This window comes from Nematostella vectensis, chromosome 12 (assembly GCF_932526225.1).
Source record: "Nematostella vectensis chromosome 12, jaNemVect1.1, whole genome shotgun sequence".
NCBI lineage: Eukaryota > Metazoa > Cnidaria > Anthozoa > Actiniaria > Edwardsiidae > Nematostella > Nematostella vectensis.
In genome coordinates this window covers 13,398,847-13,415,013 of record NC_064045.1, presented here as the reverse complement: position 1 = coordinate 13,415,013, position 16,167 = coordinate 13,398,847, and the positions used below count along the sequence as shown (strand labels likewise).

The window sequence follows — 16,167 nt, the reverse complement described above, 5'->3', positions numbered from 1 at the left end:
CAAATGGCGAATGGCAAATGGCGGTTCTACGACCGAAAGTAACCATGCGTCTCGAAGAATATGGATAAATCAAAACAATTATCCATTAAAGGTTACCAATGCTTGGCTCTGACATTGCTGTACTTTATTTAACACGTTTAATTTTACGAATAATTAGTACCCATAAGCCATTTGCACTGACCTTTTGGGAAATAGGTGTATACTATTTGTCCTTTGGCTTTTAATATATTTGTCCTTTTAATATATTTGTCCTTTGGCTTTTAATATATTTAAAAATATTGTTTTGAATTTGGAAAATCTATATATAAGCTTATATATAGCACAATTTCGATCAGTAAAAAAAATTTGGTCAGTAAACTTTGCTATAATAACAAATATGATAATAAATTAGTTTGTTATTAACTGGCGAGTTGCGGCACTTCTGGAAGGGAATTAATTCGCCAAAGTAAAAAAAAAAAAATGGCAGAAAGATAGCCGGACGAAAAAACAAGATGGACGAACAAAGAATGCGAATAGACGGGCAATATGACGCGAACTGATAGCCACCTTTGCCGCCGCTCTCTGTGTCAGTCCCAGATCCTTCCCACTCGGGGTGGGCTAGCGGACAGGGGAACATGGCGGACGGACGTTCAAGACGGAAGGATAAGGCTGACAAAAAGATAAGATGAACAGACGAACAAGGTGGAAAGTTGGTCGGACGAAGGTGGACTAATAACGAGGAATAACGGGATAAAAAAAATCACGCAATGAAGATATTATTTTTCATTATTTTACTTTTTATTATTTCTCATCTTTGTTATTATTCTAAAACTAAACTTTTCGCTGTATATTTATTATATAACGATGGTTACAATTCTATGTATGTACGGTGATGGCGACTGTGTTATGTACAAGTTATTACTATTTATATTTATATATAAAATACATACATATTAACAAACCTTATCAAAAATAGCTTATTTATCTAACTATAACAAGGTCCTATACTGTCAGGTGTTTCTCGAAGGCAACACGTGAGCAATAAGCGAAGATATCTTTTATATTTACAATTTAGATATTCATATAAAGAAATATTACCTTCGACGGAAAAAATTAGCGGGTTTATATGCACCGATTTGTGAGCTCTTTACTTCGGCCAGTGAAAAGAATAATCGGACCCGACACGCAAACTCTGATGCTCAGTGGCAGATGTTAAGAAATCGGGCCGACGCCAAATAGAAATTAACAAAATAGGCGCATGTAAATCCGCCTTAATACCGTTTCAATAAGAATGCCATTCTAATGTCTGGTTTCCATAGTTCCATAGCTGTAACCGTCATGGCTTTTGCGAAGAGGAAGAGATAATACAAATCATACCCGAAGACTGTTGTCTCAGCTATCTCTTTAGATTTTGCAAATATCAAAGTCACAAAAAGTAAACTTCCACTAAGCATTATGGTACCTGGAAAAATGTCAATTACCCAAAGAGTGCCGAGTTACTTAGGGTAGCAGCAGATTTCTTCCTAATAATTCCGGACAACTATCAAAACGTTCCCAAACAAACTTGTAAAATAGAAATCTGTCGTTGGATACTAATAGACAAGCAAGTTTTTGTTTTATGAGCTAATTTGAAGGGGCTCTGAGCCACAATTAGGTCATTCCAGAAGCTATGGAGCTAGTAAAATAAATCAATTTGCATCGGCTTATCTGTAACCCCTTTGCATTTGTAACACTGAAGTTGATCCATGTTTTTGGATGGTTATTTTATTATCTTGTCTGCAAATTATGCAAAGGAGGAAAGGCTGACAGAATCCCTTTAAGGGGTATAGTCTGGCAGAGCTTAACTTCTTGCACTGCCAGACATTTTCCAAAGCCATAGCTATCTAATCAGATAACAACTTCGCGTATAATACTACTTTAACTGTACAGCGAATATATACATCCTTTGTCAACTCACAGGAACTATGAAAACGCTAAACAAAAACCTGAATTTTAAAAACCCCGGCAAACAGGACTGGATTGTGCAGATTTCTGCGCAGAAATCACATCAAACGGAACTCTAAACTCTAACCAACTGTTAAACCAATCTTTCCAAAACCTACTCGAAGAAAATATGTCTATAAAACACTAAAAAAAGAAACAAAGCTTAAGTCTGCGCTGAAATGCTTTGTTGATGTTTTTCTCTTCCACTGCCCTACTTTTCAAGGAAGTCTACAAACGCCTCGACTAAACTAACCGTATTTAGGGTGTTTCTGGCCTTAAATAAGTTCCCTCTGGTCATAATGGATCGATCTTTTCTGTGCTTGGATCATATGACCCTGTACAGCAGAAAAGCCGTCCAAAGCGCTCATTGCTGGAGCTTCTTGTTGCCATGGTATCTTGTGACGTCACACGTTCTTTGTAGTCCTCCGGCGAAACGACTTCGCACTTGTGGGAAATGGTCTGGATCTCGTTCTCATCCACGTGGGTCGAGCGGTAAAGAGAGTTCTAGAGTGAAAATAAAACCTTCGTCATATTTCACATGTTTACGCCAAGAAAAAGTATATAGCAAGCCCCAAAATACACAATTTATGGGGGTGTGATAATAACATGGCGAGGAGTTATACTTGCTTTCACCCAGATAGCCCTGGCTATAAAAATGCAGGACATCGCCATTGTTTTATCTGGACATCACACAGTCTCTTGATACTAAACTCTCGCAATGCAATCTACGTTTCCTGGCTACTTATCCGTACATCAACCGGTCTCTGAATACTAAACTTCGCAATACCAGTCTACATTTCCTGGCTATTTACCTGGACATCCCCCGGTCTCCGGCCTTGTTTGGTCTCCTCCGGGTGGTAATACCACCTGACCTTGACGACCATGCAGCCGTTCCATCCCTCCCACATACTCTCAATCTTGCCCACGTATGGAAGGTTATGCGACTTGGAGGGGTTAGAGGTAAACACCGCACACTCCCCAACCTATGATAGGTTAATATAACATTATAGTTAAACCAATCAGCGACGACTATTGGTGTTAGTAAGGCCGGGATGGGGTCCATATCAATACACTAATGTCAAAAAAAATGTTTCTCGTTGCGTTCTTATGTTTTCCTCACAAATTTTGCGAATTCTGGAAAGTGGATCGAACCCTTCTTACTCATAGTAAGGTATGTCAAATTTTCCAGGGTTTAAATAACTTAGTACAATTTCCCTCCCTTGGACCTGGTTCTTAACTCCCTATGCCGATTGCTGAAGCACGTGATCTAGCTTTAGCTTTTTGAGTTGTGCGGGTGGGTTAATTTGCGCATAAGATCAATAACTTTATTGTCAGTGGTTATGTCTATCAGTGGTTATTGTGAGCAATGGTTAGACGATATCGCATGGATGAATGTTTATTGCTATCAGCAGAATAGTGGCAATTTATTTTCTGTTTTTAGCCTGTCATCTGTACAGAGTCCATGTTTTAAACTACATTATTAAAGACTCTGGAATCAGGCTATACCAGACTATCTTTTACTGTCGAAAAAATGTAAATTTTAGTAGCAAAATAAACCGATAAATTCATTGTAATATTAGAGACTTCATACAATGCAATTGACTCTATTATTTTGCTAAATGATTTCAAAACGATAAGATATCTTAATATTCAAAATGAGACTTAAACAACACAGAAATAAATCAACACATGATTGAAATGGCATGCGGTTTGGAAGTGACTCGGTACTGATCGGGAGTTACTCGGTACAGATCAAGAGTGATTGGGTAATGTTTGAAAATCTGTAGTTTCTCTAGTCATTCTAGTCTAGTAAAAAAAAACAACAAAGTCATGTAAGTCGGATTCAGAGTCTTTAACGTAACGCGAGATGGTCACGGGTACTTACAGAAAAAACCCTTTTCTAACCCATAATACAACCACTTATCATATTAAGCACAGGAAAGCTACCCTGGTTCCAAGCTTACAAGGGTGTTTAACCGGGATTTCCATGCACATTTTGCAATGCATCATAAGGCAATGTAAAGCAGCCTCTTTAAGTAAATCTCAAACTCACCGAAATAGTCTCGTCCCCGCGGGCTATGGACTTGTAGAAGCTCTTGCGGCCCTTGCCTTTCCGCTTATTCTGTGTGCCCTTTCCCGACCACTGCCAAAGCTGACCTGTCGTGTAAGGATAGTGTCATTATAAAGGCTGAAAGACAGATTTTTTAGACGCCGTTTTTTCCATGTGCCGTTTCAAATATAAATACATGTGAATGAAGATGAAAACAATTGACTCATTTGCATGTATATGCATTTGGAACTTTACATAAAAAGAACGGCATCTAAACTATGCTTTAATCCCGGAATACAAACTACGACACTCTACTCAATACATCTCAGACATAAGCGACTTTTTCGTGTCGTAGCCAAATGTCAAAGCGTATTCATAAGCCTGATTTGCAATCTACGATAGGGAAAGCGACTCGGTACTGTTCGGGAGGGACACGGTTCGATTCAGGAATGAATGTTTAGAAGTGACTTGTTACTGTTCGGGAGTGACTCGGTATTGTCGAGAGTGACTCGGTACTGTTCGAGAGTGACTCGGTACTGTTTGGGAGTGACTCGGTACTGTTTAGGAGTGACTCGGTACTGTTTAGGAGTGGCCTAGGGAAGCACGGGTGGCCTAGTGTGTTAGCGCGTCGGCCTCTCACCGCTGTGGCCCAGGTTCGAATCCTGGCTCAAACTGGGGATTTTTTCCGGGTTCCTGCCTTGAATCGAATTTGTCACAAGTGAGTTGAAGTTATTCTCCCGTGTTTCCAGTCTTCTCGGATAAGGACACTAAACCGGAGGTCCCGTCTCTTCAAGCTGTGCTACACTAAACCTGAACCGAAGGGACGTAAAAGAACCACTGGGGAGGCAATAAACCCTCTGGCAGTGACCACCCCCAGTGACAGTGCTTACTAACCGAGGTTACACTTGAGTTGGAGCCGTGCTCTGTTGTGTCAACCTTACCGTTATTTCATATGTGTAATAGTGGTAGAAGCCTTATAAATCCCATAAATCCTAAATCCGACTCGGTACTGTTCGGGAGTTACTCGCCACTGTTTGGAAGTGACTCGGTTCTGTTAGGGAGTGACTCGGTACTGTTCGGGAGTGACTCGGTTCTGTTTAGGGTAAATAAAATAAGGAACGTTCGCGGCTCAGAACTGTACCTGACGATTTTAAATCTTGCCTCAGTCTGTCCAGTTCCGATCTTCTTCGTTTCCCGAGACGTGGCTACAAGATAAACAGGCATTATCGTAACGACAGTAAGCTAGATCCAAAGCCACGTCACCATAAATTATGTGACAAAACCCATAGCCGTAGATAAGTTGCTTTGCTAAACTTGGCACCTCTGTCAAAATATCTTAAATAAATATTTTATATTTTATATAAAAAATAAACAAATAAAAATAGTCAATAAGCGGCGTTGCGCATCAATAAAGCTTCGCGCAACCAACCCTGCCAAACTCCGCTGTACAAATGCATAGCAACTCACCTGAAACACTTTCATTTCCGCCTGTGGACTATCATCAAAAGCATCGCTACACGAACCGCTATCGTCGTCATCCTGGGACGGACTATCGCCCCCGACGCTTCTGGCACGAGTACTGCTATTGGTCAGGCTCCAAGTAAGGGACCTCTTCCTCAAGTCGAGGTCGGAGTTAGAGCGGGAAGGGCGGCCACGTGGTCTTGTGATGACGAGAGGCGCATCCTCGGGCTCAGTCTCCTCGTCTGCGCGTTTCGATTCAGTACTAGCCCTAACTCGGTTTGGTCTGGCCGAGCTCACATGATCGGAATTATTTTCCGCGTCATCCGAGCCGTAAGAAGCGTCTTTGCTTTTTGCTCGTCTTTCCCGCTTCTGCTCTTTTATATTATTTCCGTCAACTTTCTCGAAATCACTCTTGGAAGTTTCTTTCTTTAAAACAGTTTCTTCGAAATCACTTTCATGATTGTCCCTCGGCCCGTCCGAGTCGGTAGCCTCGCTTAAGTGACGCTCTCTCGTACTTAGTCTCCCTCGTCGTTTTGCTCGTCCCTTTTGTCTTCTCGTAGGGACGTTCTCCGCACTTTCGTTCCCAGAAGCCTCCTCTGTAGTACTGCGATAGGCTGAGTCATCCTTGCTCTTGAAAGATGGCTCGTCCTTCTTCTTGGATGATGGAGAGGGTGATGGCGGTCGTCTCTCGGGGGCAATCACGTCAGATTCAACACCTGTTTGAGAAATCAACGATAAGACTAGGATCGGATCCAGGATTTTATAACAGGTGGATCAGAGGGTCTTCACATGACATTTCATCCTTTATCTGGAAATTTATACAAAACAAGCAGACATGGCTTTTTTACCCCCCTGTATCCAGCACTGAACAAGACAACACTGCAAAAAAACTCGGGATCTAAACGCTTGAGTATAAGAAAACGGGAGCCTGGAACAAGGTATGTTTGAAACTTGGACGGAAGGTTTATTAAATGACCTTAGATCTTCCAGATGAATATAATATCGTGGTTTGAACGTCTCACTTCGAGCGGATGGAAATGGATTAAAGAGAGTGCTTTGAGGTTCCAGTACAAGCTTTATGTTTATCTAACCATGATATTGCACATAAAGCTTTCAACTAAATGGGCATATCATCCATTTCACAAAATTTGGTTCCTTTCTACCCATTACACTTGAAAGAAATAAGCGTTATTTTTATACACTGTAAAACTTTTTCAAATTTTCTTAGCACAAGCGTGCATGTAGTCCTTCAAGTAACGCACCACCGACCTTCAACTCCCACGGCAAACTCGGTCGTTATTCGCCGGATCTCGTCTAACGGAAAGATCCCACTGTCGCCGTCATCAAACTCGATCCAGACCTTCCCGGGCTGCTCTTTCTCATCGGGAGGAGCTAGGAAGGAGTGGGAAAATACGTGAAACACTTTTTTCACAACAGTAACCATGCATAAATTTGGGGTATTTGAAAGCCCTCCTGTCTGTAGCTCTGCTGATCACCGATTGTGACAAATTTGCGGTTCCCAGGAAGTAGCGTCAATGTGTTACCTTCTATGACGTTGCCAGGGTAGAAGCACCGGTACTGAGGGCTCCAGTGCGCACAGACGCGAGTCCCGACAGGCAAAGACGCGACGGACAGTGGCTCAATGTCCTTCACCTGCCGCACATGATAAGAAAGGACATGCTGTCAATAAAAACTCTACCCAAAGTCCCTATCGTCCTGTCATAGCGACGGCGCACACGCAAGATTTCATCGCGCGCGCTACCGCATTTTTCTTTTTTTTGCGCGGGGAGAAATACGACGAGTGTGTAGTCGTCGTCCCTCTCCCGTCGTGAATCTGAAGTCCCCTAATGTCGGACCCAGACACCTTAGTCTAAAGGCTGATAAGTGTGAATATCGCCTAGCAACATGTTGGTCGGCCTTACCGCTTGAGTGAGAAGCTGATCTGTTGATCGCAGATGAGGCCTTCTACCCCTCTCTCCATTCAGTACAATGCCAAAACTAGCACGAAAATACAAACATGATTAAGCCAATTGCAAAGAAACACTTGATCAAAGGGAAGTAAAGAATGCTGGGGGAAAGTGGAGTCAGGACATATAAGGTGCGTCCACAGAAGAACACTTGATAAAAGTAACGAACGTCGGGGGAGAGAGTGGACTCAAAACTTACAGATCAGGCTCCTGATAAAACTGGATGTGTCCGCGAAAGAACAATCGATCAACCGGAAGCAACATCTGGGTGTTATTCTTCAACTCCTCCTTGGTAAAGGTGAAAGGTGGCTCTGTGGAACCAATAAAAATGTCTTAAAATAGTAGGAAAGTAAACATAATAGAAACAATGTCATAGAAAGGAGCAATGGCAACAAAAATTCAAGGACGCACCGATCGACGATTTCCTAGTTCAAGACTGTATGTTGATAAAAATATAAACAAGATATTATACCTTCAGGTGTTTCGTCTATGGAATCTTCCTCTTCGGTGGACTCGCTAGCATCTTTTTCCTGGGTAATCAAATCGTAATAAACATATTTTCAAAAGTGTCAATGAGCTGCGACTGGATTTTTTGCTATATAATAAATAGCAATCCGTTTAGAATATAGCTCTATTTAACTCTAGTAAGTAACAAGTCCTTCTTAGGAAACTCCTAAAACTCCCTTCTTATGAAACTCCTAAAAAATTAAGCGCATGATTTATTAACAGATCAAGAAGGGTACTGCTAAATGAAAGAGTTAACGGGAATAAGCATTTCCGTGTTTCAAATGGAGTACTTTTTCTAACACTAAATCGAAGTCCAATATTACCTGCGAATATCCTATTTTTGTCTGCGATAGTTCAGCGTCTTCCTTCATAGCAACTGCTTCCTCGCTCTTATCTGCCTCTTCAGCCTTCTCCGGTATTTCAAACATAATTTCATCGTTATCTTTAACCTTTCCTTAACCTTTTCCAAAATATTTGTTTCAAATGGAGTACTTTTTCTATCACTAAACCGAAGTCCAATATTACCTTCGAATCTCCTATTTTTGTCTGCGATAGTTCAGCGTCTTCCTTCATAGCAAATGCTTCCTCGCCCTTATCTGCCTCTTCAGCCTTCTCCGGTATTTCAAACATAATTTCATCGTTATCTTTAACCTTTTCTTCGCTGCATTCTGGATGTGCGACGGGACTCGTTACCACAGCTACGTCAACTGGCGTCTCCTCTTTCACCTGATCAACAGTCGTCAGTTCTACCAACATAGTTTTCTCTTCCTTGAGCGAAACATCACTCACTACACTAGAATCATTCAGCTTTGTCTCGCCGCCACCACCCCCACTGGCAGACCCCAAAGTCGTTGGTTTCTCTTTGTCATCCTCTTTCTTCGACTTACGTCTCCGCTTTTTTTCTTTTTTGACTTCAGAGGACTTCTCTTCTTTGTTAGCTTCTACCTTTTCTTCGATCTCAAGGGTTTTGTCTTTTAACGCGCCGCTATCAGGGGGAGTGATGGTAGTCTCTGTAGCATCAAAATCCATCTCTGATTCCTTGGGAGGTTCGGCTGTATCTTCATTATATTTATGTTCATCTGTTAGCTCGTGATCAAGAATTTCGTCTTCAGCGTGCGGATGTTCGATTCCTTCATCGTCTTCCTCCTCTTCCTCTTCGTAGTTCAACTGAAGAGAACATTGCTAATGTTAGATAATGATGACGATGCCGGAAGATAGTGATGATGACAATGATGACGAAAACGATGATAATGATGATGATGATGACGATGACGACAATGATGATGATGATGATGATAACGATGATGATAACGATGATGATGAAGATGATGATGATGATAACGATGACGAAAACGATGATAATGATGATGATGACGACGACGACGACGACAATGATGATGATGATAGTGATGATGACAATGATGACGAAAACGATGATGATGATGACGACGACGACAATGATGATGATGATGATGATAACGATGATGATGAAGATGATGATGAGGAGGAGGATAACATAATTGAATAAATGCATGTCGACGTTTATGACAATGATGATAAGTATTGGTAGCCAAGACGATAACAATGATTATAATCGTGTTGGTGGTTACGATAAAGTTGATGAAAATGGGGGGCGCAAATAAATCTCTTTGTCTCTAGTATTAAAGAAGGCCAATCATGCCGCCATTTTATGCTCCCGCTCAATGCCGAGTCACAAAAAGAATCCATTTTCATCGGCTAATTCAAGAGAGCAACTGAGAAACGTTCAATTAAAAATCATTAGTAAAGTATCAGAATTTTTTGGCTATTTTGAAATTTTCTTGCAAATGAATAGCGTATTTTCAATTGTAAACAATACAAAGGAGAAGTTGATATCGACATTCTTTAAAGACACTCACGCCGCGTTTGGCAGCCTTCCTTCTTGGTGTACGTATCACAAAGTCAGGGTCTGTAGAGGATGACGTCCTTCGCTTCTTGGCTTTCGAAGGACTCTTCTTCTTCAACTTGACGGATTTCAAGGCTGATGGACTCTCGTTTTCCTCTTCACCAAACTCAAGGTCGCTATGGCTTGACTTGCTTGACTGTGAAAAGGTTACAAGTTACACGTTGTTGAAATATGTGGCACATACTCGAAGACTAAACATCATAATCTGATATAATTCTCAAAGACTAAGCATAACAAATATCTAACAACGGTACCTGTTTCAAGACAAAGCACTTGAGCATTTAAAGAGCTCTATTCACAAACACATCTCGTTTTTTTATTTAATATTGGTAGCCAAATCATATGAAGTCACGGAATGACCCGCTCAATACAAAGTTTCGTGCCAAACTCTGCCGATAAAAATCGATACTTTTTTACTTTCTCTAACTCATTATCGGGCAGGCTAATGATGAAGACAGTGCTATCCATGATCTATCTTCAAAATTCTAATCTTAACATCCCAAGTGTAAGTCACGCCCTTCAAAGTCTTCTAGAACGACCCTCTTTTTGATCTCAATAAAATCTTGAATAATTCATGAACTTCTAGAAAAAGGATTTTTTGGGCTAGTTGTAATCTAACCCCTAGCCTACAAATTTGCCATCATAAAACCTTTACCCCAAACAAGTTCTTCTTGGTTGTCTTGGGCCAGTTGTAGTCTAACTACTAACCTAAAAACCTGCCATAATAGGACAATACCTTTTTCCCCTTCAAGCTCTTTTTGTTTTTTTTGGGCCAGTTGAAATCTCCAGGTTTTGCCGTTGGGCTGGCGAGTGGACTACAGTCTGGGTTGTTAGTGATTGGGACGCTGCTATTGATAAAGATTCGCTCGCTGCGTCTCGGCTGCCAGTCGCCAAACACGAGGAAGGGTGACAGGTCGTCTTTCAGGGAACTGCTACGGGACTTAGTCCGTCGTTCTTTCCCACCGGATGATGGAGGTGTGCTCTCGGAATCTCTTTCCGTATCCTGAAAGAGAATCAATCAACTTAATGCTGAAAGTGTATTTAAAATGATCATTATCTTTCGGTAAGCAAAGGGCGCTAGATTTTTGTCAAATAAAACCCAGGATAAAGTTTTAAGAAAGTTTGCAAATTAGCACGCGATACTTACTATTTTGATTGCCATGAACTTTATACCTAGGAGGATTTTTTTTACAACATTTTCTTGACACGCTGGTTTGATAGTGACGTTGATGTCAATTACACACCACGTTTCTCGCATTCTCATTGGCTTAGAATACAAAACTGTCAAAGTACCCACGGTAGCGCGCGTCGCACTGTAAACAGTCATAAGACGTGATCCAATACCTGGTCTTCCATTCCTTTCTGTTCCTGTTCCTTTTCTTGTTCCATGTTTTCCAGTGTCGTCTCAACTTCCGTTTGCACCACCGGTGACGGTTTGGTCTGCTCCTGGGGTTTTTCTGCTTCCGGTTCCGTTCTTTGCTCAGGTTTAATAGCAGGCTCAGCGGCGGGCTGCTCTAGTGGCGGGCTCGCTTTCTTAGAAGGGCTCTCATTCTGAGAACAAAGGAGAAGTCAACATCCAACCACGTGCCCGCAGCTAACAAACACAACTATTATGTATATATCTACATGTTGCAGTCATGCAAGCAAACATGGGCAATTTCTTTGAAGATTCGACTAGTCCTTTTAGATATAATTTTTAGTATCAGCTTTCACAAATCAACCAGTTAGCATGTATTCCCTAATTTCGTTACACACGGTTCATTAATTGAGATGTCCTAGTTATTATTATTTAAAAAAAAAAAACGGAAATCATATTGAAACAACTGTAGCATCTGCGAGATACAAAATGAGAAAGCAGCTCACCTCAGGCTGCGAAGACTTCTTTTTCTTCTTCTTTTTCTTTTTTGCCATAGGCTCAGCATCTAACAAACAAGAACGATATAGAACGGACTTAAATAAACGAGAAACAAGATGGAGGAATTGGCTTTTGCAGCGCCTGCGCCTTATCACTTATCTCCCGAATCGGTCGTGAGTTGTCCCGTGTCTCCAGTGAATTAACGATGTCTTAGCTTGTACTTAGATGTACGAAAAGAATCAAGAAAAGAATCTACGAGCTTACCGCGTTCCGTTTCCACAGGGAACCCAGGGAATGGCTTTTTGGGCTTTGACTTCCGCTTGACTTTTTCTAATTTGGTCGGTGAGCCCTCTGGCCGTTTTCGCTTTTCAGCGGAGCTCGCATAATCCGCCAAAATGTCTAACGCCCCACCCCCTCGATATGCCACAAAAACCTCATCTTCTTCCTTGGCAACCGTCTCCATGGCAGCCGGTTGCTGGGGCATACTTGAAGTGGTGTTCTCATCCATAAAAGTCTTAACATCCGGGAATTCGAATTTAGTGGGTACAGATGGAAATGATTCCGTACTTGACTTTTTCTTCTTCTTTCCCGTTTTAACTTTCTTGGGTTTAAGTTTAGGGCTTTCTTGAGAGGAGGAACGGGGGTTCCCATCTTGGATAGTGTTATCCTCTATGTCTTCTGTGTCGATACTTGATTTTGATTTCTTCTTCTTTTCTTTCTTGCTCTTTTTCGGCTTGTGGCTTTGGGAAGAGGATAATGAAAGAGCGAGGCTTTCGCTATCGATACTTGATGTGTCTTCAAACCCTGAAAATAACCATTATAAAATGGACCGGGTCAGAAGGGCTTAAAATACGGGACTTTCGCTAAGAGAAAGCGTGACCTTTCTGGGTGGCAAATTCAAAACAAAGTAATCAAACAAACAAAAATCAGAAATAACTGCGCCTATCACACCAGTGAACAAACAACAAAAAAAGATTAACTCTTTGAATGAAACTAAACTCTTTCTGTAAAAAAAAATTGGCTTTTTTCGTAAGGTGTAGTTCAAGAAAATATCCATACCACCCCAATTGAGGGGGTCGGAGGTATGAACCCCTACCCCTCTGGAATTTCCAACCCCCTGGAAAAAAATAAATACAGTAACTCTTAATGAAAAAGGGCATTTTACCCCCTCCTCTCCTCCCCTATGGGAATTCCTGGGCGTTTGAACCCCCCACCCCCCGGAATTTCCAATCCCCTAAATGGGGGGGGGGGGGGGGGGGGGGATGGAGCCCGCGCTAGCTTGCCACCCAAACAGTCATGTGATCTCTTAGCGCAAGTCCGCTAGTTATAAGATTAGCAACGGAAAACAGGCTTACGGACAGAAAGAGATAAACGTGACAAAGAGAGAGACATAGACAAACAGGCAGACAAGTTATACAGGCAGACAGACCTGAAGGTGCAATGGCGGAGATGAGTGTTGACATTGCAGAACTCGCCGGGTGATGAGTGATAGTGGGCGGGGACTTGGTTCTGTCAGGGCGCTTCGTTTTAGTCTTGATCGGCTTGACAATCTGATAAATTCATTATTTCATGAGTTTACAATTAATATCGACTATTTTTACGAAAATCAGAGCGTCACAAAAATAATGTAATTATAATAAATGAAAAGAGGGTAGTAGAAAATATCACGAACAAGGATAAACAAGAAGGGGGACAAATGTAATCTTAGATTTGTCCTTAATTATATGAAGTACACCATGAAGTCATTCTTAAATAATATCGTTAAACCTGAGAACATTTCATACCTCATCTTGCAGGCTCTTTTTACTCTTTCCGCGTTTAATGTTCAGTTCCTAGAAACAGAAACGAGATTAAGTTTTAATAACAGAAAAAAAAAGACGCCGCTCAACAGGGGCGTGTCTACAGAAAAATGTAGGGTGGGGTCCAGGGTAGAAATTCGCTGACAACGGATCAATTAAGTTCAAATCGGGATCCTTAGATCCTCTGGTAATAGGTCACTAGATCAATCAAGAAACTTTTTCTATCTTAATTTGCACACAGACATCACCATCTTCCAACTACCAACATGGGTGTCAACCGGAGGGATAATCATTTCGTCACGTGATCAGGGTGGGGTCCCCCTCACGGGCATATACTCGTATAGACTTGACATTCTGTTTGGGATTCTTGTGGCTGCTCATGAAGAAAAAGTATTTTGTACTCTGTGGCCCGGGGGGGGGGGGAGGGGGGGGGCAACTGCTATTCCTAAGGGGGGTGTTTAACGTTTGTTTTTTCTGACTCTGTTATCTCTTAGGGTAAAAACTTTCTTCGACCACACCCAATTCGCGATCTCTTTAGAGCTAAGAATTTCTGTTGCCATCGCCCAAAGTACCATACCTTAAAGGCCCATAAGCAACCAATCCTTTACCAAATCGAGGCTCTATTTTAGCGCTGCCTACAAATTGTTTCAAACTTTTAAGAAACCTCGAGCCGAAGGCCGAAGGTCACGGAAAATTGAAGTTTGTAAAAAGGTTCGTAAAACTTGTATTAATCATTCGCTGACGTCCAGAACAATACAGAATTCCTTTTGCATTTTATGAGTATATTTAACACAAGATAAGAACAATCTTTGCTTTAGTACTTCGCTTTTTTGCGTTCGTGTCGATGCCAGTATCTTGCCCATCGTGTCGATGCCAGTATCTTGCACTCATTGCTGATAACAATCACAACGACTACAAAGGAATTTGGGTTTAGTTTTCCTGGAAGTCAAAGTTTTTCAGACTCCTGAGCCACTTATTCACATATAGAGGAAATGAAAATAGCAGGTTCGATTCAAAGGCGAGCCTCAATGCAACCCTGAAAATGCAAGAGGAACAAGCAAAATGTAGAAGTTTTGCCGTGAGTCGAATTTGCAAATCTTAGCAATGAAATTTATATTTCCTGTGTGTTCGGCATATATTCTCCTCGACTTCTGGCTTATAGTACTTATCAGTGAAAAAACAAAGAATAGTTTCGAGTTTGAGTGATCGCGTGGAATAAACTAGTCTCCTTCGCAGACCCCAGCGGTCGGAATCACAAAGCGCTCCAAACGCTGGGGACTGCGAAGGAGACTAGGAATAAACCAACATCTTTCCCAATGACATCAATCTTTATTTGTCAATGATCCTTATCCTGAAGCACGCATTCTTGGTCGTTTCTACGTTACGTTATGTTCTTGTCTTCCTAAATACTGTGGAAACAGTGGCTGGAAAGCTTTCTTCACCGGCGAAAACAATAAGAAACACGCACCTCGAGTGTCGGTAACAGTGAATGATTATACGTATTATAGTCCTCAAATCAAATCGCTCGGAAGACAATGGCGCTATTTCAAAACAACAACAATCACTTTGGTTGCCAATGGGGCTTTAAGGTTGAAATCGATTTTGCCGACGATCACCCCCGTCTGTTTTTATCGGAGTCCCCCCCTATAAGGTACACTTACCTCAATTTCCGAACGACTGAGGATGAGCGGAGGAGACGGCAGAAGCCCGGTATCCCGGTCCGATTCCTTGTCGTAGCATTCCGACTCTTTATCGATCTTTTCCGGAACGTTCTGGACGTGCTTCCTCTTGCGCTTCCTCTTACGCTCTGGCTCATAAAAGTCTTTCGAACCCAGGTTCTCCTCGCTTGTCACGGACCGCATTCCTGGAGATTGGGACCGAGATATAGGCGTGCTGCGTTCGCTTCGTGTTGCGTCATAGAACGAGCCGTTCAAGGCGGGTGTGCTTTTCCCACTCCTAGTGCTTGCGCCGAAGTACTTCCGCTTCCGGGGTCTCCCTGGGCCGCGTTTGACTGGGGTGTGTTTGCCGTTACCGTCACCATTCCTAGCAAGATTAAACAATTTATTTTCCCAACAATCATAATAAAGTTTGCGTTAGGGTATAGGCTTATAGGTATGGGAGTATTTAAGGTAAAATCAATTTACAACCATGTTCGTTAATTGTCATGACTTGTCAGTAACGTTAGAGCGCATTAAGATGGTGTTTCCTATACCTGCGTAGCGGCGCTAAGAGGAAGGGGGGAGGAGTCTGTTGCCGCCAGGGGAGACTGGGGAGATTCTTCCCCCTCCCAGCCTTCCGAGGTCGCTAACACCGATTTTCTCCAACCCACGCACCCCTGCTTCTTCCTTTAAGCGCCGCTACGCAGGCTTTGTTTCCTATGACTTTCACTTGATAGCAAAATGACCTTGCCGAGCTTTCATCATCCAAAGCAGAGCAATACAAAAAATACATTTTTTATGTTTGGAGAGTGTATTCCTTGGAGAGTGTATTCCTTGGTGTTACGTAGAGCTTTGTTTTTGGTGCTCAAGGCCTGTGTACTCTATTCCATTGTCTCGTTCTAAGGTCTTTGTTTTTGGCTTTTGTTCTATTGCGTTTTTGGTGCTGGTGCTCCGTAACACCAA

General features: G+C 41.9%; 1 protein-coding gene across 3 annotated transcripts in view; it reads right to left on the bottom strand.

Moving 5' to 3' along the window:
- Nucleotides 1-755: 755 nt before the first annotated feature.
- The window catches only part of LOC5520150, a 35,168-nt gene continuing 19,756 nt past the window's right edge, over nucleotides 756-16,167 (bottom strand). The window contains exons 10-29 of one of the 3 annotated variants that reach the window (XM_048719893.1): nucleotides 15,208-15,589; nucleotides 13,532-13,579; nucleotides 13,177-13,297; nucleotides 12,012-12,551; nucleotides 11,756-11,814; nucleotides 11,237-11,443; nucleotides 10,629-10,895; nucleotides 9,846-10,028; nucleotides 8,599-9,114; nucleotides 8,271-8,396; nucleotides 7,913-7,970; nucleotides 7,640-7,751; nucleotides 7,396-7,471; nucleotides 7,018-7,126; nucleotides 6,743-6,865; nucleotides 5,480-6,189; nucleotides 5,154-5,217; nucleotides 4,016-4,119; nucleotides 2,775-2,945; nucleotides 756-2,466 (exon numbers count right to left, since the gene is read on the bottom strand). In XM_048719893.1, the coding sequence (XP_048575850.1) occupies nucleotides 2,257-2,466; nucleotides 2,775-2,945; nucleotides 4,016-4,119; nucleotides 5,154-5,217; nucleotides 5,480-6,189; nucleotides 6,743-6,865; nucleotides 7,018-7,126; nucleotides 7,396-7,471; nucleotides 7,640-7,751; nucleotides 7,913-7,970; nucleotides 8,271-8,396; nucleotides 8,599-9,114; nucleotides 9,846-10,028; nucleotides 10,629-10,895; nucleotides 11,237-11,443; nucleotides 11,756-11,814; nucleotides 12,012-12,551; nucleotides 13,177-13,297; nucleotides 13,532-13,579; nucleotides 15,208-15,589 (4,186 nt within the window). In that variant the 3' untranslated portion in view covers nucleotides 756-2,256. Of the gene's footprint in view, nucleotides 2,467-2,774; nucleotides 2,946-4,015; nucleotides 4,120-5,153; nucleotides 5,218-5,479; nucleotides 6,190-6,742; nucleotides 6,866-7,017; nucleotides 7,127-7,395; nucleotides 7,472-7,639; nucleotides 7,752-7,912; nucleotides 7,971-8,270; nucleotides 8,397-8,472; nucleotides 9,115-9,845; nucleotides 10,029-10,628; nucleotides 10,896-11,236; nucleotides 11,444-11,755; nucleotides 11,815-12,011; nucleotides 12,552-13,176; nucleotides 13,298-13,531; nucleotides 13,580-15,207; nucleotides 15,590-16,167 lie in introns of all 3 variants that reach the window. The other 2 variants (XM_048719892.1, XM_048719894.1) reach the window with 2 other exon arrangements.